Source organism: Paroedura picta, chromosome 4 (genome assembly GCF_049243985.1).
Source record: "Paroedura picta isolate Pp20150507F chromosome 4, Ppicta_v3.0, whole genome shotgun sequence".
NCBI classification, from domain to species: domain Eukaryota; kingdom Metazoa; phylum Chordata; class Lepidosauria; order Squamata; family Gekkonidae; genus Paroedura; species Paroedura picta.
Genome location: NC_135372.1, coordinates 9485855 through 9508838, shown reverse-complemented (window position 1 = coordinate 9508838; position 22984 = coordinate 9485855). Strand labels below are relative to the sequence as shown.

Sequence of the window (22984 nt, the reverse complement as noted above, 5' to 3'; positions counted from 1 at the left end):
CTCTTCTTCTTTATGTACAGCTTTGCTGGATTTGAGGTTCCGATGGAAATTTCGTATGATTATTTCATGCATAATGTTTGGCTCACCTATCTGGAACTTTGGGAAACTAGAGACTCAAAAGGAACCAAATGAAGCCAGAAAGCAAAATCCTGCAGCTGCTTGAGCCTCCATCAAAGGCCAAAACAATTTTAGAAAGGGCCACCCCTTCTCTCTACTTATGCTGACAGAAACCAAGTCCAGAAGGCTGACAATACTGTTGGGCTGCCTAGCAACCGCCAATGAGAGCATTCATTGTTTCAAGCTGCTTACCCATCACACTTTCTGTCCCCCCAATTGGAGGCGTGTGGCTTGACACTCCGTACTGGGTAGAGGCTGAGGAAAACCCGGAGACAGATGGAAGCCCTCCATTGACTTCTCCTGAATGCATCTGGTAGTTCTGGAGGAGGGAGGAAAAAGTCACCAGTGAGGGAAGCAGAAAATGATTCAGAACAGTATCTGGTCTTCAGACAGCCTGTTCTGCTATTTATTTGCTTCATTTAAGTCCTGCCTTTGTCCCAAGTGGGAGCCCAAATCAGCTCCATTCTCCTGTCGTCCCTTTTACCTCACAACAAACCCGCGAGGTGCAATAGCCTGACCCAGTGGTTCTCAACCTGGGGCTCCCGACCCACCGGGGGGGGGGGTTGATCCACCCTTTCATGGGGGGCCACCAAAGCCGCCACCACCTCGGCAACCTTAAGGGGGTCATAGGATTGCGTGCACGCTGGTGATCATGGAAGGCTGAGGCGGCCAACCTCTTTGGGTTGCTGCCACCGTGAACTCCGCTGCCTGCCTGAACTGTGTAATTGGTCCCAGATTCTCCAGTGAGCTTCCACAGCAGACTGGTGATTCGAACCTGGGTTTCTCAAATCCTAACCTTAAATTCTAGCTCCTGTACTGCATTGGCTTTGTGCCACCTTGGTGCAGTGGTTAAGAGGCCTCTAATCTGGAGAGCTGGGTTTGATTCCCCCCCCCTCCACCACATGCAGCCAGCTGGGTGACCCTGGCTAGTCACAGTCCTGTCCTATCAGAGCTCTCTCAGCTCCACCCCCCTCACAGGGTGTTTGTTGTGGGGAGAGGTGGGGAAGGCGACTGGAAGCCACTTTGAGGCTCCTTCGGGTAGGAAAAAGCAATGTATAAAACCCAGCTCTTCCTTCTTATTCTTCTTTTGTGAGATGGCTGCTGTTGAGCAGGAACCTAGGAGATGCCGCGACAAGCAGACCCCCTTCCTTACCATCCGTTCATGCTGGTGAAGACCACTGAAGTTGCCAGACTGCGGGAGGGGGGAAGAGGAGGCACCCAAGATGGATCCGTAATTGGACTGGCCCAGGGTTCCCGAAGAACTCCATAAATCGGTCGAATTGTGCAGTCCGTCTGCAGAAGGAAAAGGTCAGTTTTAACACAGCCGTCAAAAAATGGAGTCCCTCCCCACCTCTCTGCCAGCTGTCCATCTAAGGTGATTGACACGCCCCCCCCCCAGGCTGTCCTTTCTCTGAATGTCAAAGCAGGTTCTTTTGGGGGGCCCCTACTTGGCTGCCTACCTGGCATGTAGAAGCCTCCAGGGTAAACCGTGCTGGGGGGTTTGGAAGTAGCATAGCCAGCGGGTTCCCTGCTGTAGTCATCGCCTGAGTTGGGTGGATACACCTGCAGGAGAAAGAGGAAGACGTTGAAGAAAGAAATCATAGAAATCGTAGAAACACGGAGTTGGAAGGGGCCTCCAGGGACATCTAGTCCAACTCCCTCGTGAGATCTGCCTGACCTCAACCAGGGCCAGGGCCTTTCTGTCCTTGGCCTCTGCCTGGTGGACCGAGCTCACGAAAGAGCCAAGGGCTGACGGAACTGAGTAAGTTATAAAGGGCCTGCAAGATGGAGCTCTTCCGCCAGATCTTTGGTTGAGACTGAACTGATAGGGGAGAGAAATCTGCCCCTCCTCTAACACCCCCAGCATCTAGCAAAAGGGGTGCATCTGGGGTCTTGGGGGAGGGGGGAGGGATTTAGGAAGGGTGGGGAGCTTTAAGGGTTACTGTTTTTAACTGCTGTCATTTTATGTTGTTAGACGCTGCATGACGGCTGGGCAGAAATGGTGGCCTAAAAATCTGACAAGTTAAAAATAAAATAAAAAATGCAGGAAGTGCCACTCCAGGCCTTGTTCCCAAATACATGTTGTCCCTGAGCCAATAAAGCCACACTGGCACTCCAGTGTAAAAATAAAATAAAATTGAAACATCCATATCCAGCTTTTCTGTATCCATTTGGGGATGCGACAAACAAAGCCGTTGGCTAGTTCAAGAAATTCTGATTGTGTCTTAACTTGGGGCCGGTGCTGGCTGTTGTAGCCCCCATCCCTTTTCCGTGTGTGTGTGATTGTTTCTACACACACTGCCTCAGAACTCAGGGCCCCGGTCGTGCAAAGCATGCGCTTGGACCCTGAGTCGCCTTTCTGCCGCACTGGCACTAAGCCCACAAGCATGCCAAGGCACATCCTTGCAGTGGTCCATCCACCGCTCAGATCTTAAGAAGGACCCCAGCCAATTCGTATCCAGCCCCACATCTTTCCAGGAAATGGTTCCCTGATTTTCTGCACCCACTTTTCAGCCACAAGCAGACTCCCCCAAAGGGCTCACAGGAATGAGAAGGAAATTCAGATTCCGTGCAAAGGGAAGGGGATCTGCAGGTGGAGAAGCAGGCAATGGAAGGGTCGTTTGGCATGTTCCCATTAAAGGCAGCAACTTGAGCTAGTTGGAGCACCTCACTGTAATTCCCCGTGTGCCCCTCGTGGTTTCAGATACAGAATTAATCACAATGGAAGCTGAGCTAGCTTGCTTTCCCTCCTTCCTTCTAGAACAGGGGTAGTCAAACTGCGGCCCTCCAGATGCCCATAGACAACAATTCCCATGAGCCCCTGCCAGCAAATGCTGGCAGGGGCTCATGGGAATTGTAGTCCATGGGCATCCGGAGGGCCGCAGTTTGACTACCCCTGTTCTAGAAAGCAACCCAGCCCCTGGGCCTCGTCAATGCAAACCTGTGTTCAAAAGAGCATGGACCGCACCTGATGAGATGGAAGAATGTGGGGATGCCCATGAGCATTCACCCAGCACAGCCTTATGCCAATATTGGTCAGAAGACAGGAGCAGATGCAAACAGGGATGCCAGCCTCCAGGTGGGACCTTGGGATACCCTAAATTCTTGCTCACCTCCAGGTGACAGAGATCAGTTCCCCTGGAGAAAACGGCTGCTTTGGAGGGGGGGGACTCTGTAGCATGGAGGCTCCTCCTTGCCTCAAATCTCGACCCCTCCTGGCTCCAACCCCAAGTCTCCAAGTATTTTCCAACCCAGAGTTTGCCACCTTAGATGCAAACAGGAGAACTGCGGGGCTGGTCTGCAGCCAAGGCAACCCGACAACTGCCTGGTCTTTTCTCAGGGGGAAAAGCAAACACCAAAAGGCTAAGCCAGAACTGGCATGCACAACTCGCCCCCTTGTGGCACGGCTCGCTGTTAACTCTGTAGCTGCAATATCGTCTTCGAGGGACGATGGCGCTGCAATGCACTGGACAGCAGGGAAGCAGCACCTTCTATTGGCCAGTTGCCCTAACTGCAGCTTAGAATCATAGAGTTGGAAGGGATCTCCAGAGTCATCTAGTCCAACCCCTTGCAATATGCAGAAAACGAGGGCTCTGGAGTGGATGGCATGAGAGTTGTCAGGTCTCCCCTCCTATCAAAGGGAAGGGCTTGAGACAAAAGGGTGGAGTGCATGGAGAAATTAGGAGATGTTGAGGGTCAGATTCTGCTTCCTTGAATACAGGCGCCTCCCCACCCCCCCTTAAGCTCAAAGCAACTGCCTCCAAAAGGGCCCGATGGGGCACCAGATGATTAAAAAACAAGCTTAACTTATGCTGAGCTCTGTTTACAGCACATCCCCCAAGAGGATGGAAGCAAATCTGAACACAGAGGCTTAGAGGGGGCAGCAGGCCAGCAGAGGGGCGCTCAGCACATATTTTCATTGGGCCTTGCCACTAAAGCACATCCAGGCCCTTAATTGTGATAATGAAGGGAAAATTGTGTGTGTGTGTGATGATGATGATACAGGACAGCCCATGTCAAATGGGCACCAGGAGCAACTAGACCTTTGGCCAAAATCACAAACTTCTCTTCAGGGTCTCACGTAGGTAAAAATGGCAGGGATTTCTGTCCAGTTTCCTTACAAGAGTGGGGGGTGGGTTTTTGGGCCACAGAGTTTCCAAGGATCTGCTGGGCCTAGACAGTATTGTGCTGCAAATTTTTTAAAAAACCCTTTTTACTACCCAGTTATGCTTCACCCCACGACCCTCGTGTAAAGGGGAGGGGGAAATCCGTCCCCCTGTCTTCCCCTTCTTCCCTTTTTGCAAAGTGCATTTGCAGAATGTACGTGAGAAAGAGGTGGGGGGGGGGGAGAGCAGGGGAGGGGGAAGTGGGGGGTGAAAGCACTGGAGAAGCTTGGGGCGGGAGCGCGCGCGGGGGGGGGGAACCCGAAACAGGCTACAAAGAATAAGAAATCCAGTAAATTGCCTTTTCCTATAATTTGATTAAATAGCAGGAGCCGGGACTGGAGCGAAGCAGGAATAATAGCTCTGTGCCATCTGCCAGTGTTTGGCATCCGGCCAGTTCTCCAGGCAGCTGTGTGGTGCTGGAGGGGGGGGGTGTGGAGGGAAGGGGGAGGATGGGAGACAAAAAGAGGGTGGGGGCAGGGAAAGGGGGGAAGCGCAGCTTGGAAAGAGCAAAAAGGGGGGGGGGAGAAAACGAGGAAGCCGGCTGGGTCTTTGGCTTGAACAAGGAGGGCAGGAGGGTGGCAGACCTGGAGAGTCCCCCCTCCCCCTCAATGCTGACGCCCTGGGTGAGATCCTTCTCCCCCTCCCCAATCCTGCGCATTTCATTCATTCAGACTCTGCATCGTTCTCCCGCTCCCGTTCCAAATATTGTACCTTTGCACACCACCTGCAGGGCTTCTAAAGGAGGGAACCTTAAAATGAAAGGGGGGTGGATGGGGAAGAGAGAGGAGCTGGGGACGGAAGAGAACACTCCCCCCTTCACAGAAATGTGAGTCTGAAAGTTTTTTTGGGGGGGGGGAGATTGTCTCTCTCACACAAACACCTCCTGCTTGTTTAGGAAAAAGGCAAAAGCCAAGAAAATTGGAACAAAGCCCCTACTTCCCTAATGGCAAATCTTTTATTTTTTGCTTTTGCCATAATATATTTTCCTCCCTCCCCCCCCCCCCAAAGGGGGAGGGTGACAGTGCCTCATTCAAAGCTGCTGACACTTCAATGGCCTGCCCTTCGTTTTCGACCCTAAACAAACACCAGGATATTGGTAGTACTGCAGTCGCAATCCCCCCCCCCCCGAATAATTAAGAGTCTTTCAACACCTCCCAAAGTCTGAGTCCCATTACTAGGGAGCTAAGGATCCAGAAGAGAAACACAGAGACCATGGAGTAGAAGGGTCTGACCCAGAGAAGAGCAGTTTTGATGTGGTTTGGAAAGGGAGGGGAGCATGAAACCCTGGCTACGTTTTCCCCTACAAGAAGGCCTAGCAAAAGAGAGCGGTGCTTCAGCCCAGGGCTCATGGGAATTGTAGTCCATGGACATCTGGAGAGCCACAATTTGGCCACCCCTGGTATAAGCTGCCCCAAGGTACCTTCCCCAAAGAGGGAGGAGAGACCGTCCCAGGTTCTCTGTCCGGTCCCAAACAGGAAACTGCATCAAAATACACACACACACGTACTTCCCCGGCTTTGCGGCTTTGCGTTTACACCGAGATTAGCCAAAGTTTCACCCCCCTCCAAGCCTAACAGGTTTGCATTTAGAAAAAAGGTCAAGCAGAGAGTAAGAAAAAGGGGAGTCACCCCCCCCCCCCAGAAAGCAATTTAGACTTGAGAGAGTAATTCACTACTGACTGAGAGCAGTTTAGCACAAATGAGAGAACTTGGGGGGAAGTTGGCAAGGACGAGTGGGTAGTTAGACAGAGACCCCCCTCCCTTTCGGGCCAAAGAACTTCTAGAGAGAGAAGAAAATACCCTCCTTGGTCAAATAGGGAGCTACTTCCAAATAGTTCTCTAGACTGGTCTGGTTAGAAACCTTCAGTGAAAAACTCAAGGACAGTCTTGGTGTTTCAAGAGAAGGGGATTGGGAATGGGAAAGAGGGCACCAACCTTCTGGAAACAAAAAAACCCAGAGAATAATCAAAGAGAAGTGTACTGGAAAACTCTGAAACCAAGGCCTCTCAAGCATAAAGATTTTAAGTAGCTGTGAATATCTTAGGTAAAGGTAAAGGTATCCCCTGTACAAGCACCGGGTCATGTCTGACCCTTGGGGTGACGCCCTCTAGCATTTTCATGGCAGACTCAATACAGGATGGTTTGCCAGTGCCTTCCCCAGTCATTACCATTTACCCCACAGCAAGCTGGGTACTCATTTTACTGACCTCTGAAGGATGGAAGGCTGAGTCAACCTTGAGCAGGCTGCTGGGATCGAACTCCCAACCTCATGGGCAGACAGCTTCAGACTGCATGTCTGCTGCCTTACCACTCTGCGCCACGAGAGGCTCTTGTGAATATCTTAAGAAACCCTTATTAGCCGGAAACATCAGAACTAAAGTCCGCGCATATATTAATTTTACCTCAGAGTTATCTACATTGAACCACCTCAGATATTTGCCCCTAATTTCACCTGACCTTTCTTCTTTATCCTGAATAAAATGTGGACTATAAAAGTTTCCCAAATGCCATGTAAGTTGCATAATCTAAAGGGGGGTCTCTTGCCTTCCCTCAGGCTCCTGGGCTGAGCAACCAGCCAAAATATTACACTGCGACAGGGTGGGACAGCCAGATTTCTTTTGGGGAAGAAGCAAGCAGATAACTAGAGCGGCTCAATCACGGAAGGGGAAGAAAAACGGAGGGAAAATCTTGCCCCCAAGGGGGTGGACACGGCCGTCCTAGCTTTTCTGAGCAATGGATTTTGATTGCCGGAAGATTCGATGGTAAACGGAGGGCGAGGTGAAGGGAGACGCTTCGGATCAGCTTTAAGAGTCAAAGTCTAACCTGTGTAGAAGTCCAGCCACACCTAGCCTCCCATGCCCCTTCCCTAATCCACGGCCTGATGGCACCAGGAAATGCTTGTCAAGACCAAGTTCAAAGGCAGGAGCCAGCCAGGAAGGGAGCCAGGAGGCCTTTATCTCAAAACTGTTTTTTTATGCTGCTGGCACACCTGGTGCCTGTATTTATTCACTAATGATTGTAGTATATATATACCCTTCTCTTCCTCCAAGCACCTCAGGGCAGTCTTCCCCTCCTCCTCCATTTTGTCATCCCAACAACCCTACAAGGTAGGTTCCATTGTGAAAGAATTTCATGGTCCCCACAGATGCCAACAAGATCCGCAGTGAGCAGAGATTTGACCCTGAATCTCCGCAGACTCCACCGGATACCTAAACCAGGGGCAGTCAAACTGCGGCCCTCCAGATGTCCATGGACTACAATTCCCAGGAGCCCCTGCCAGCGAATTGTAGTCCATGGACATCTGGAGGGCCGCAGTTTGACTGCCCCTGACCTAAACCATGAGACGCAGCGGCAGATGACACCCAAATGTCAAGATACAGAAAAAAACCGAGGCTGGGAGTTCCAAAAAGATTTTCAAACCTTATTCAACACCCCATCCTGACCAGGTCTTCCAATCTTTTCAAGGTCTTGGTTTTGACCTTTCAGGCTTGACACAGCTTGGCCTCTGCCTGCCTTTGGGACCGCCTGCCTCCTTACGCCTCCTGCAGAGCACTTCACTGAACCAGCTAAAGCTCCTGGGCCCTCGGGAGGCCCGCCTGGCCCCTACCTGGTGGAACGAGCTCCTGGACAAACTGCGGGCCCTGTCAGATCCGCAGGGCCTGAAAAATAGAGCTCTTCCACCAGGGGTTCGGCTGAGGCTGGGTGGGAGCCCCCGGGGTTTTCAATTGCCCCCCCACCCGGCCCTATTGAACTGCAGTGCTAGACTGTCGAGGGGCCTAATTTCATCCTCTCTTCGGGTTTATTCCATCTTATGTTTTGCTTTCAGTTACTATTTCATCTACACTGACCGATACCCGGAATAGGGCGGGTGGTTATACCAGGTTGCCGCCATTTGCCGTATGTGTAAACTGTTTTAATTGTTTTATGGGGATTTAAAATTGTACGGATGTTCCTATTAAGTTGACTACTGTGAGCCAGTTATGGCAGCAGTGGCATAAAAATCAAATTAACAAAAACAACAAAAACAACAAAAACAACAACAAATTGTCAGGCCTTCCATGATGTCAGAGAAGCTCAGCAAATGGGAACAGGGACCAGGAGGAGTCATTTTGCTCCCCTTTGAACTTTCTGCCCAATAGGAGAAAACTGTACCACTTACCGAGGAGGGGAGTCCTGGGGGCACCTTTCGGACCTTCTTCGGCTGGCCATCTGCATTTGGGAAGAGAGGGGGGAATAAAACAATTAAGAACTCAGTTTGCATAATCTCAGCAGCAGATTTGGAAAAGCCTGGTCTTGCATTCAAATCCCACTTGGCAGGAAAACCTCTGAAATGAGCACAGGACGGGCTGACAGCAAGATGGCTGTACCCGAGATCACGCTGACTAAAGCAGAGATTCTCTGAGCAAGCCTTTCCTTCATCACAGAGTACCCACAGTCCACCCCGGCATGCTTAGAATTAAGAAGTGTGGTTTATCTCCAGGACAGAGGGTGGGGTTCTCATGCTCCTTCCAGTTCCAAAGAAGCTCTATTGACTCAGCTAGCACAAGGTCAAATGAGATTTGGCTGGTACAGTGGTCCCCAACCCCTGGTCCAGGGACCGGGACCGGTATGTGGATCAGTCGGTACCGGGCCGCATCTCCTCCTCGTCCTCCTCCCCTCGGGGGCTGCCCTGCCACTCTGCTGCTGGCTCACCTTTGGTGCTCTCCAGCGGCCGCCATGGCTGGGGCTCCCCCTCTGCGTGGCACTGCACAGTTGCTGCTGGCAGCGCCCCCCAGCAGGGGGCAGGAAGTCAGGGGCACCGGTGGAAACGCAAGTGGAGCAGGGGCTCAGGCGGCGGTGACGTCCCTCGATAAAAGACTACCCCCCCCCGGCCTCAGTAAAATTGTCAAGGGTTGACCGGTCCTCGGTGATAGAACGGTCAAGGGGTGATCCAGTGTTAAGCACTGCCTAGAATGGGGAGAACTGGGTTCAGATTCCTCACTTGGCCATGAAGCTCCCTTTGGGTCAGTCGTGCTTCTTTAGCTAGCCTACCGCACATGGTTGTCGTGAAGGCAAAACAAAGGAGCTTCTTAGAGGAAGGGCAGGAGAAAAAGAAGAGCAATTCAGTTTTATTTATTTATACTTATATCCTGCTTTTCTCCCAAGGCGGCACCCAAAGCGGCTTACACCATTCTCCACTTTATCCTAACAAAAACCTTGTAAGGTAGGTTGGTCTGAGTGAGACTGACCCAATGTCACCCAGCAAGCTTCCTTGGCAGAGTAGGGATCAAACATGGGCTTCCCAGGTGCCATTTTGATTTTCTGACCCAGGGATTTCCAACTAGGGGCCCGTGGACCCCCAGGATTCCACGGGAGCTCCAGATGGGGTCCACGGCCTTTCCCCTCCTGCCTTAATGGATTTGGCCACAAGCTAGGGAACTGGCCACTTTCATTGCTCCCCTTCCTCCCTACCAAGCGTGAGTTTCTGAGCCTCTGAGGGGGTGGAGCCTGCATGCTACTCCCACCTTGAACTCACTCCTGTCCCTCCTCCCCTTCAGTCCTCCTTGAGCCTCCCTGTTAACACGGAAGGTGATGTCACTTCCACTGACATGTGACTTCTGGGGGTGGTGGCCGGCTGACATCACTTCCAGCACTTCTCGAAGCCTGAAAAATTATTTCAGGGGTCCTCCATAGTCCAAAGGGTGAAAAAGGCTGCCCCGCGCAAACCAGAACCCAATTCAGCCTTCATCATTACTTTCTAAAGGTCCAGTTTAAAAGGATTAAGGCAGGGGTAGTCAAACTGCGGCCCTCCAGATGTCCATGGACTACAATTCCCATGAGCCCCTGCCAGCGTTCGCTGGCAGGGGCTCCTGGGAATTTGTAGTCCACGGACATCTGGAGGGCCGCAGTTTGACTACCCCTGGATTAAGGAATATCTTATCAGCATCAAAAGAAAACACACCCAGAACAGTGACTCATGCAGGGATACAACAAACAGGTATCTTGGAGTAATTCCACAGTGCCTCTGACTGGATGCTCCAGTCAAACTGATGCAGAGGGGCAACTCTGTGAGCTACCTCCAGCCCTCTCCCCACGCAGAATCTTTTAGGGAAGGAGTGAAGGGGGGACATGGAAAGGTAAGCAGGGATTCTACTGCACTGAATGTTCCCCTCCCACCAACAGAGAGCCACCAGAGAGCAGAGCGGGCCCTAGGCAGGGTTGGCTCCATGCAGACCTACTCCATTTCAGTTTTTGAAAGGGCTGCTTGCAAGGAGAGGCGGGGTAAGAATAAAGCAAACAAAAAAAGGCAGGCACTAGGACCCTTCACTGAGATGATGCAGAGGTATTTTTCGGGGGGAACCTGTCTGCAAGAACAGGTGGATCTCATTAGCCCAACCATAAGGGGATGAAAGGGAGAGGAAGGGAGGGCTGGGGGATGGAAACCGCATGTGTGCAGGGAGGGAGAAACAGTTGGCGTGTGTATGTGTGTGTGGGGGGAAGCGAGCAGGCATGTACCTAGGGTTGTGCACTTCGCCGCAGTGGGGGCCGCCTTGGTGATCACCGAAGGCCACGGCAGCCAGCACCGCAGCACGGAGAGGAGGGGCGGTGGCAGCACACCAGCCGGCGGCCGACTGCAGGCGCAAAGCTCTGTACCTGCTTGCGGCTTCTGTCTGGTGCGCTGCCACTGCCCCTCCTCTCCATGCCGCTGGCCGTACCATGCCGAAGCACACACCCTACGTGTACCTGCCAAGGTGTCACACTCCAAGCCAGAGTATCTGCCCTGGCGTCTCCTCCTGACCCATTGGTTCCTCGGAAACAGCACCACTTATTACGTCAAGAGGGGTGGAAGCTGGAAATGCGGTCATGGCCCTACTCAGTCTGAAAGGCAGGCTGCTGACCACACACCCACCTCCCCCGGAAACCTTGGAGAGGCACTGAGCACATGGTGGCGCAGTTGGGCTGGAGCTGGTGGCCAAGGTTTCCTGTTTTTTCTCCTCCTGCTGAGCAGAGCGGACTCAGACGCTGTACAGCTCCAGACTGCTGCTGAACAGGGGCTTCCGGTGTTTGGATCATAGACGCCTACGGTTGGAAGGGGCCATCTAGTCCACCTCCCTGCTCAGTGCAGGATCAGCCTCAAGTATCCAGGAGAAGGATCTGTCCAGTTGCTGCTTGAAGATTGCCAGTGAGGGGGAACTCCCCACCTCCTGAGGCAGCCCATTCCACTGCTGAACTACTGACTGAATTTTTGCCCCCTGAAATCCAGCTGATATCATTCTCCACGTAGTTTAGTCCCATTACTGTGGGTCCTCTCCTCTGCTGCCAACAGAAGCCTTTCCCAGCCCTCTTCCAAATGACAACCTCTCAGATCCTTCCAGAGAGCCATTCAGTCCCTTCTCCACCTTCTATTTTCCAGGCTGGACATTCCCAGGTCCCTCAGCCTTTCCTCCCAGGGCTTAGTCCCCGGGCCCTGGATCCTCCTCGCTGCTCTCTTCGGACCCCTCCCAATTTTCTCCAGGTCCTTTTTGAAGTGAGGCCTCCAGAACTGCACACAGGACTGCAAATGCTGTCTGACGGAGGCAGTCGACAGCAGGACTAGGGCATCTTGCGATTTGGATGTGAGGCCAAGACTGCATTGACCTTCTTTACTGCCGCATCCCACTGTCTGCTCCTATTTAGCTTACAGCCCACAGGTCCCCCAAGATCTTGCCCACACACTCTGCTACCCAGAAGTCTGTTTCTCGCCCAGTTTGCAGGCTCACGTGCATTGCTTAAACCCTGCTGGTTGCCCTGGGATCAGTCAGCTCTGGATGCTGGCTCAGTGGCAGAGCATCCACTTCACCTGCCGAAGGTCTCAGGTTCAATCTCTGGCATCTCCAGTTGGAAGGGCCTGGCAGGAGGGGGTGGGAAAGACCTCGGCCTGAGACCCTGGAGAGCCAGTCTGAGCAGGAGAGACCGACCTCAATGGAGGGGCGGAGGGCTGAGTCATGTGGCTGCAGGAATCTGTGGGGGAGGGCTCGCCTCTGGAGTCTGAGCATGCGTCTGTGAGGAATTGAAGCCATGCAAAGGGCTGCGGACACATAGCAAGCCCCAGTTTGTATAAACTCCATTAGGAAAAAAACAAATAACGGCAAAGGTACCAAGATGCTAGGGCTCACGGACACACCAAAATGTCTAAAAGCACCGGGGGGAGGGGGGAGGCCTCAACTCTCCCAGATCCCTCCCCCCTCCGACTCACAAAGCCACAGTGAGGCCAAGGGAGAGAAGTCGTGTGAACTGGCTTGGCTGGTGGGGAGCCTTGTATTCAAAGAATGCGGCACACCAACAACCACTGAGCACTGGGCCTCTAGGACTTCTCACAAGACCCCTCCCTGCCTGGGCTCCAGGGGAGAGCCACATGGCTCAGGCTCCTAATGGGTCTCCATTCCTGGAATATTCCCACCTGCCCACCAATAAATGCCAGATGTCTGCATCTGGAGAGCCGATTTGTCCAAAGGCGAAGTAGGGCTACCTCTGCTCCACTCTATAAGAAGTGGGAGGAATCGTCAAACTCTGGCCCTCTCTTCCAAGTGGGCTCCTGTGAAGCACCCTTCCAGCAAGTGCTGGGGGAGGACAGAGCATTTGCAAAATGCACCATATTTGCACAAAGCCACCACCCCACCACCTAAGATTCAAGCTCTCATGGGTGCAAAGACGTGCTCCAAAGCACGTGGGACAAAATCTCATCAGGCTGATGCACAACGAGTAGGGACAGGGGTGTTTCGTTCTAGGAAAATAAGAGAGCCCTGCTGGGTCAGACCAGGGAGGGTCCATCTGGCCCAGCCTCCCGTCCCACACAGTGGCCAGGCAGTTCTTCTGAAAGGCCAACAACAGGGCAGAGAGGCTGAGGCTTTCCCTGATAAGAACAACAGAAGAGCCCTTCTGGATCAGGACAGGGGTCCACCTAGTCCAGCATCCTGCCTCACACAGGGGCAAACTAGTTCCCTGGAAGGTCAACAACAGGGCAGAGAGGCTGAGGCCTTCCCCCAATGTTGCCTCCTGGCTCTGGGAATCAGATGATTGGGGCTTCCAAACACGGAGGTCTTCAAAATGAGGACCCACCACAGAACTATATAGGGGCATAACAATATCAGCCGTTTTAGTCTCAATCTCTGTCCCAGCAATTTTTGACACAGTTTGCTTTTTCCACTGCTGCAGCCCACTGGGTGGACAATTTCACGGAGCGATCCACTTTAACCCCAAGAACTTTTTCCTTCTCAGTCTCCCCATCAGCCTGTACTTTATGCGTCACCTTACAATCTTCCAAGAGCCTCTTGTGATGCAGAGTGGTAAGGCAGCAGACATGCAGCCTGAAAGCTTTGCCCATGAGGCTGGGAGTTCAATCCCAGCAGCCGGCTCAAGGTTGACTCAGCCTTCCATCCTTCCGAGGTCGGTAAAATGAGGACCCAGCTTGCTGGGGGGTAAATGGTCATGACTGGGGAAGGCACTGGCAAACCACCCCGTATTGAGTCTGCCATGAAAACGCTAGAGGGCGTCACCCCAAGGGTCAGACATGACCCGGTGCTTGCACAGGGAATACCTTTACCTTTTTACAATCTTCCACGGGTTTGCATAAGGCAGGCAACCAGGCAGCCCACCTGCCTATCTTACCTGGGCAGCCCTCTTTTGCTGAGCCTCTTGAGATTTTCCCACAAGGCACTGGGGCAGCCACAGCGTCAACCCCTCCCCCTCCAGCTGGCCCAGGGATGCTTCTTGCTTGGGCTCCCTGGTCCCGTCTTTGTTTGTAGCCAAGCTGGATTGCAGAGCAACAGTGGAATGCAGTTACCCCAGGACCTGGTGACCCCTGGTGACTGTCCTCCACGTGCTGCAGCCCCACCAGAGAGGGGAATCAATCCACAGACTAGGAGCCCCCTCCCCCTTATCACCCACCCCACACACGTTACATACCTATACTGCTGTCTGCTCCTCTCCTACGAGGGTTGTTGGGAAAAGGGTAGTACTGAGAGCTGCTCTTCACCCCCGTCGGGGAGAGTGTGCTAGGATTGGAAATCCCTATTTCACTTGGAAGAAAGCCAGCCTGCAAAACAGAGAACAAAAGGAATATCAGGTGTTAAATTGGGAGGAACTCAACCCTCGTTCCTGGCCCTGCCACACAGCCACAGAGAAACATCAGGGGCTGCAAGCCCTCAGTTAATAAATATGAATGTTTGCAATTTATATTCACACTAGGGGCCGAGCCCGTTGCATTCAGGAATACAACAGGCGCTAAATTGGTGTGTGTGTGCGTGTGTGGAAGAACTCTGTGGATTGTCTCTCCCTCCCCCCAGGATCTGGAAAGGCTGCAGGCAGCTGTTAGGGAACTCACCGGCAAGGGCAGCCCTCATGCAGCAGGGATCTGCAGCCTCCGAGCCTCGGAGGGAAGTGGGAGGGGTGGGGGACAGAAGGTGATTGGCTGGCCGCTGGACACACAGGCAAGCTGGTTGGAGGAGGCACTCAGGGGCGGGACAGCCACTGTCATGGGCAGCACAGCCACCCTGAGTGGGTGTTAAGCGCTGAGTGGCACTTAAGCCATGAGACACGCTCCTCCTCCAAGGCCTCGCCAGAAATATACAGTGGAACAGATATGTTTGTAATTAATATATGAAAATTATTAATAACAAATACTGACAGTGGCTCAGTGTTCCTGCTGTGCTCTTCGCACACGCAGTTCCCACCAACAGACACACAAAGTGGTCTAGCTCATCTGGCAAATGCAGATATTCTTCTTCAGGACATGAAGGTTCTCCCTTGAATACTCAACGGGACTTCCTGCCAAATGGGGACCTCCACACTCAGGGCCCAGAAAAGCAGACCAGCGTGAGCATTCTCTGTCCAAGAGCTCCTGTCGGAAATTCGGATATTCCGTGCCTGCAATATAATTCTTCCCCTTTTCAGCTTTTTCAAACTGCCTGCATTTTCCCAAGGCCAGGTGCACTTTCCAAGTGGTCACCCAATCATAAAGACCAGAAACTTGGGCTCCAACAAAACCTCAGATACGAAGGGGCAGGATTCTAGCCCCAGACCCTGCTGCGGTGGACAAAATCCAGGGCTGACACCGTCTCAGACAGCCCAAGTGTTGGACTGCTTACGCCTTCCTCCCCACTCTGATTTTTGATCCTCTCTCTACCATGCCCCTTCCTTCCCCCTGGCAAACCAATCCCAATAATATAGCGCCGGGGCCGGTTGGCAAGTTTCCTTATTTTAAAATTAAACCCACTCTGGCACTGAGAGCCGGCCCCGCACAGCTGTTTAAGGACCCAACAAGAAAACATCCTGTGTTTAGGGAGGGCCGGGCAGTGCAAATCACTACAGGGCTGGTCTAGGTTTTTAAACAACCTCCACTCGCTCTTTCCTCTCCCCCGCCCCCCACATCTTCTCTTGATAAAGCTTGTGGGGGTTTAATGGAAAAAGAGGACTGGGCGGTCTTCTCACCCAGGGCTCAACTGATGGGGGGCGGGAGATCTCTATTTGTGTACCAAATGGCAGCCCCCCAGGTGCTGGGTTCTAATCTTGCCTTGCTAGATGACCTTGGTAGAATCACTCTCCGTCAGCGATGGAGCTATATTCTGCTGCACCAGACAGGCAGGTTGCCAGATCCCGTTTCCCAACTGGGCCAGCCAATTCAGTGATGGATTTCCGTTACGTGGCTCAGGAACTATTATCTTATCTGATCCTTTCATTCCACTTCACTTATTTTATTATGCACTTGCAATATCTTTTTTGCAACTTTCTTATTGTGATCATTTGTTTAAACTGTGACATAGATATGTATATATTTTTTTATTTTACTCTTTTAGCTCTTTTTTTGTTTGCATGGTTGTTATGGCTTCAGCTTCAACAACAAACTCAAATTCAACAAAAATAGAGTCCAGTAGCACCTTAAAGACCAACAAAGATTTATTCAAGGCGTCTTGGTTGGTCTTAAAGGTGCCCTTGGGCTCTATTTTTGTTGTGCTACTTCAGACCAAAACGGCGACCCATTTGAATCTAAACTCACAATTCAGTCTAGCCCACCTTTCTCACGTGGACAGCAGGCGGGTTACCCCGAGTGAGTCAGGGCTAGCGACAAAACGGGATATTCAATAACTAAAGCATTAGGATAATAGAAGATTGGAAATTAAGTGTTAACATGCTGTATTCAGAGTTTTTGAAATTACATAATCAGAGCTGGTGAGTCGCTGGGTTGGTCTGAAGCAGCAGAACCAAATTTGAGTCCAGTGGCATCTTGACAAGCTACAGAGTTCAGTTCTGGATATACATTTTTGTGTGCATGTACATTTCTTCAGACATTTCTTCAGACATGAAAGTTTAGATCCAGAATTAAAATTTGTTCGTCTGAAAGTTGCCACTGGAACTTGGTTCTCTTAATAGGATCCTGTTTCTAAGGTGCTGTGGCTGGCAAAAAAGGCCACAAGGCCGGATTCAAGTAGGTTTGTGAAACCATTTTGTACGGAGCAGCCTGTGCAGGAAAGTCCTCTTCAATAGCATGCTGGCAGGGGCTCATGGGAACTGTAGTCAATGGACATCTGGAGAGCCACAGTTTGGCCACCCTGTCCTAGTATTTTCCCTCCCTTCTTGGGGCTGGGACTCAGAAATACAATTCTATGGAATGTGGAAGTCACATTTAGTCCTCATCTACTATGGAGTTACTGGCTTATGTTATAAAACCATCAGATTAAGAAGGTATACTTCTGCAAGACCTGGAGGTTTTATTTACCCATCACAGCCAAAGACCTGTCCCATACAACCAGCCTGGCTGGAACTGAGCGAGGTAGATCCATGAGGGCTAGCATCCAGATTTATATGGGGGCCATAACCCCCCTCCAAGTTTATAAATGGGGCACAAAGACTGCCGTTTCTCCCGGCGACAGCACTCAGAAGGATACTACCTCTGAACATGAAGCCTGTACTTAGCTAAATAGAACTTCCACATTCAAGAGCAGTAAAACTGCTAACTAGCACCCCATCCTTGCACATCTTAACTCTACATCTTTAAAATATCTTCTCATAGAGATTTTAGGTGGATTACACCTAGTGTCTCAGTACAATCACTTAAATGGTTTTATTTATTATTTATTTTATTCACTTCTCTCCAGTCGGGACCTTAAGCAGCTTACATCATTTGGCTTTCCTCCATCTCATCCTTACAACAACCCTGCAAGGAAGGTTACATTGTGAGAAAGCGGCCAGTCGAAAGGCACCCCGAAAGCTTCGGTGGCAGCCTGGGGGATTTGAACCTGGGTCTTCCAGATCCCAGTTGGATATTATTCTCACGCAATGCTAAACAAGGTGGGATCCAGCTTTTGAACACTGGATTGTATGTGATTAATCCTGCATTGCTGTAGCAATTTTAAGACCGTTATTAATGCTTCTAGCATTTGGAGCTGTGCGCTATTTACAACAACGTTAACCAGATTTAAGTATGGAAGAATAATATATTGAATATATAACACAAAGCATTCCCTTTAATATCTACAGTTGCTGAATATCACGTTTACAACGTTAATTTTAATGGGTTTTTAATTGGGGTTTTGTTGTCTGTGGGGTTTTTATTGTGAAACCCGCCACGAGCCAGCTTGCCGGGAGTGGCGGGAAACAAGTCTAATAAATAAACAAACAAACAAATAATATTCTAACTATTCCACCACACCATCTCCCCCCCCCATTGCTGTGCCCCATGCTGTCCTGTCCCTCTGTGCTGCCGTAGCTGTGATTAGGGCTATGCGCTTCGGTGGCTGAAGTGCACAACCCCAGCCATGATTCAGTTCAGATATGCAAACGTGCATGGAGACCAAGTAACACACGTTGCATTGTTTCCCTACCTGACACTGCCTTTTGCTCCTCCTCATCAGCGTCCCCCTTAATCTCTCCCCGTACTGAGCAGAGCACTTCTGCTGAGCAGAAGAGAACCCCCCATTCTCTTAAAACGGGCAGGGAGCCGTGTAAGACCCTGCGAGGAGGCCGGCTGCTGAGTGGGACCTCCAGAGTTAATGAGAGGCTGCTGATGAGCGCAGCTCAGAGGGAGCACTGATTCCTACCGTATCCTTTTCTCAATAATGGAGTGAGGGGTGACAAACTTCTTCAGCCTTTGCTCAGTCAGTAGAAACTGGACAAGGCCTAGCTTGCAGGAGAGCACAAACTGGGCTGGAAGGCTATTTTAGATAATCTTGCAGATGGAGGATCCCAGTGGCCAATGTTGATATTATGGGTATGTCAAATTGACCTCATCTCAAGGCTAAAGGAAGAAGTTGCGACTGTTCATGTAAACCATTGCAGGCTGGGAGGGAGGGGGGAATAACGGAAGCAGCTTTTCAGAACTGGTTGGCAACTTTGGGGGGGGGGCTGGCTTGGTGGCTGCAGGTTGGTCCCGTGGGATGTCCAGGGGGGGTGGAGACCCCAGGTTATTGGCTTGACCCGTAAGGGCCTCACTTTTCCCCACCTCCAATGGGAACTTATTTACTGTCATGTAATTGTATTGTCCTCTGTGCAGGTTCTTTTGGGATTTATCCCACCTGCGTCATTTCTGTTCTTCTGCAGTGGAATAAGAACCATAGAAGGTTTTCCAGCCTAGCAGTCATTCTATCTGGGAATTGCACACTTGGTGAGCAACCCTAAAAGGCCCAGACAAGGCCCTGGGCCATCATCAACGCTGTCACACTCGTAACGTTTTCTATCCCAAGAGACGGCAATGGCCTGCAACTTCAATGGTTTTTTAAAAACAGGATTGTAAAGGTCAGGTGTGCGATCGTGAGCGGGGGGAACCCCAAGGAGCCTGCCCAACTCAGAGGGGCAAGATACCCGACTCTCAGGAGCAGAACACGCCCACGGGGATGGACCCAGCAGACCCGTTCTGTGCCCCAAGAACGAAGCTGCACAATCCAACCCATTTATTTGACTTAAAATCTCTTTTTTGCTGCCCCCGCCTGTGGTGAATCCAGACGGGACTGTCACGGCACGAGACGTTCAGAGGTGGGTTTGCTGCTGCTTGCTTCGGCATGGTGACCCTGGACTTCTTCGGTGGTCTCAGGAGACACATGAAACCACCTTATAGCGAGTCAGACTCTTCTCCCATCAAAGTCAGCATTGTCCACTCAGACGGACAGCGGCTCTCCAAGATCTTAGGCACGGACCTTTTAGCATCTTTCGCATCAGCTACTGCCTGGTCCTTCTAGCCGGAGACGGAACCTGGGAGAGGCTCCACAACAGGCACACAGTTCACAGCCAATCAGGCCTCATGGTCCAAACCAATGCTTTTTCTCTCACCTGGTTGAGGGCTGGCATGCCTGCGTCTCTCCCAAACGTGTAAGAGCTTCTTTCAGTACCTTTCCCTAAGAATTGGGGGGGGGGGGGAGGGATAGGAAAAAAAAGAGAGAAGAGTTTGTGAGTGCCTAGCACTGCAGGGTTGTTGGAAACGACATGGAATGCCTCCCCAGGACTTGGGGCAGACTTTTGCAAGAGATAGCAACAGAAACTTTAAATACATCATATTGGATTGGGTGCAGTGACTCCCCTTTTTCTCAAGGAGTTGTCTTCCTCTAGCGCAGGATGTAGCTCAGAGAGACTCAACTATCTAATTCAGCATTTCAGACTCCTGAAACGGTCTTCAGGCTTCAAGAAACCCCAGATGTGGCACGATCGTGCAGAATGTGGTTGGGAAGCAGAGCTGTGGACATGCCCCCCCGGGGCCCCTCCCCTTCCCACCCCTCCAGGCCCAGCATTGGCCATTTGGGGGCAGGTGGGCCAATAGGACCATATATGGTCATATCATCACCTGATAAATGTTTGACACATTTAAAAATATATGAAAATTAATGTACTCCCATTTGGGAAACCTTTCCATGGCCGTCACGAAACCGTGATCTAACTGGTTGGTGAGAGAGAGCCAGTCATGGAAGAAGATCCCCCCACACACACACACATATTTTACATCAGTGTATGTGCACATCCTCATACTTTAAAATAAGTTCACATTGCAATCTCAGTTTTCACACTTCCACCCAGGCTTTTGAGTTTATTTTAGTGCTTAATATGCGCCTCAAACATTTTTGCATTATTTTCTATATTCTGCTCCTGCTGCACACTCATTTGCAAACTTATCAAATTCTCGATGAGGATAAATCGCAAGCATTTGGGATGGGCAGTGCTTCCAACGGTGGCTTTAGCCCATTTGTAGTTCTAGGAAGAAGCTGTTTCTTTGATGTGCCACCACTCAAGATCCCTTAGATCAGGGGCAGTCAACCTTCCTAATGCCATGACCCTTTAATCCAGTTCCTCGTGTTGTGATGACCCCCAGCCATAAAATGATACAGGGATTCTTTCACCAAAACTGACCAATGGCGTGAAGATCCATTGTTCATGAGTGTATATAAATTATTTTTTCCGAGGTTTCTCAGTTCAGTTCTGCCTCTTGTCCCACCATGCTGATCTCGCTCTTTCCCACTGCTCCAGACAAGTGCTCTCTCTCGATCTACCCTGCAAGGCTGTTGTGTGGATGGCAGCCCCCCCCCCCGGCCAAGCTGCTTGCCCTGTCGTGACCCCTGTGAACAGGTCATTGGACCCCCAAAGGGGTCCTGACCCCCAGGTTGAGAACCACTGCGTTAGACAGAGTCAGACCTTTAGATTTCCTATTCAGGTTGGCAATGGCAGAGAGCTTTAACATCACATAGTACTCAACTGCTCCTTTTAACTGGAGATGCTGGGGATTGAACCTAGGATCTCCTGCATGCCAAACAACTGCTCTACCACTGGAGAGGCAGCTAGATGTCGTGGTTGAAAGCAGCAGACTCTACTCTGCAGAGCCGGGTTTGATTGCCCGTTCCTCCTCATGCATCTAGCTGGGTGACCTTGGGCGAGTCTCAGTTCTCACAGAGCTCTCTCAGCCTCACCCACCTTACAGGGTGCCTGTTGTGGGGAGAGGAAGGAAAGGCAACTGTAAGCCGCTTTGAGACTCCATCAGGCAATGAAAAGCAGGGTATAAAACCCAACTCTTCGTCTTCTGAACCACGACCCCTCTTTGCCACCACCTACACACAAAAATGGGGTACGACCAAAACCCCATTTCCTAGGCGGGACCAGCAATTTCTATCGCAAGGCTCACAAATCAGATACAAACGCACCACAGGCAGGATGAATTTGGCACTGGCAGAACCAGCAAATCCAGATTTCTCAAACAATGATGGCAATTTGCACGTCACCTGGGAAGGCTCTCTGCCAAAACACTGCAAGGGTGATCTCAAAAACTTCCAGGTCATGGATGGGAGGGGAAGTAATACTTCAGGCACTACAGAGAGCTTAGTTCCAAGATCTATAACAGAGGGGATGTTCAGGTATTTTGGGCCTCCTTTTCACTCCAGGAAGCGGTGCTTGAAAGCCACCTTTGAGAGAAATCTCTCCACACGATCAGCCCGCCTCGCCCTGATTTTGCCGCTTTGCTTCATTAAAATAAATGCACTGGTCGGTCCGAGAAGCCATATCTTTTCTTCTTAGCATACAGCTTCCTACCCATAACCATTCTGAAATGCGGCCCACCCTTCACTTCCTCTTCAGGAGACACAGGGTTAAACACTATGCCAGAGCTGCAGCCTCACTTAATTGGCTTGTGAAGAGCTCCCACCAATCGGACCTTGTCATTTTGGCCGTTCTAATCCCTGCCTCCCCTCCAACACACCAGACTACTTGTATCCGGTATGCTACAGCAAGTCAAAGCACAGAGACATCCTTTTTTGACAACACGGAAACAAACACATGTAGGGTTGTGCTTCCGAAGCGCCCAGCCCTAAACACATGGACTGTGTTTCAATCCCATAAAATCAAGTAAACCTGGGCGGGGACATACCTGGTGATCGGGGGGGGGGTTGTTGTGAAGGGGAGGGCCTTCAGCAGGGGAACTGAGCTCTGTCATCTGGAGATGAGCTTCAATAGCAGGAGATCTCAAGGCCCCGCCTGGAGGCTGGCATCCCTACTCTACAACCATATCTCAAAATGCATGAAACAGATCAAAGTCTGCCTTCGAACACCTCTGCCTGTTTGTTTTTCCACCTCTGCCCTCGGCACCTGCTCCAGTCCGAATTCTCCTCTTTCTGAGCAGATGAGATCGAAAGCGGAAGCTGTCCTCTGGATATGACAACGCCCGGGCCACGTGTGATGATGGACGTCGATTCCTTTGAACCCTGCAGTCATCTGGAGTAGCGATCCCCAACCTGTGGTCCACGGACCACATGTGGTCCTTCGACTAATTGGAGGTGGGCCGCGAAGGACGCCTTCTCCCCCCCCGGCCCTTTACAACACACTTCATTGTTGTGGCGTGTCTGTATCTTATTTTGAAGGGATGTTTAAACATTACCATAGCGATCAGAGAGCGTTAGGGCAGTGGTTGAGAGTAGAGGAGTAAACTACCCCCCCACTGGGCCTCAGTAAAAGGCGGTGAGTGGTCCCCGGCATTGAGTGGTCCCCGGTGATAAAAAGGTTGGGGACCACTGATCTGGAGAAACCCTGATCTCCTTAGCTGCTGTTTCCAGCCAAATCGGGACGAACACCTGAGTCAGATTCTGACTGGCAGCCGTTCATTGGAGTCTCTTATGCAGAAGATCTTCCCTAGTCTCTGGGATTCTTCAACTGGAGATGCATCTCAGACAATTCTACATCCAGAGCCAGATTGAGGACCTGCCACACGCCAAGCCCCTCCCT

General features: G+C 51.2%; 1 protein-coding gene across 14 annotated transcripts in view; it reads right to left on the bottom strand.

The window, feature by feature from the left end:
* TCF3 (transcription factor 3) overlaps positions 1–22984 on the bottom strand; it is a 112220-nt gene that overhangs the window by 32221 nt on the left and 57015 nt on the right. For all 14 annotated transcript variants that reach the window (XM_077331748.1, XM_077331750.1, XM_077331751.1 and 11 more), the window contains exons 6-11: positions 19562–19626; positions 14207–14336; positions 8442–8491; positions 1578–1680; positions 1271–1410; positions 310–436 (exon numbers count right to left, since the gene is read on the bottom strand). In XM_077331748.1, the coding sequence (XP_077187863.1) occupies positions 310–436; positions 1271–1410; positions 1578–1680; positions 8442–8491; positions 14207–14336; positions 19562–19626 (615 nt within the window). The remainder of the gene's footprint in view (positions 1–309; positions 437–1270; positions 1411–1577; positions 1681–8441; positions 8492–14206; positions 14337–19561; positions 19627–22984) is intronic.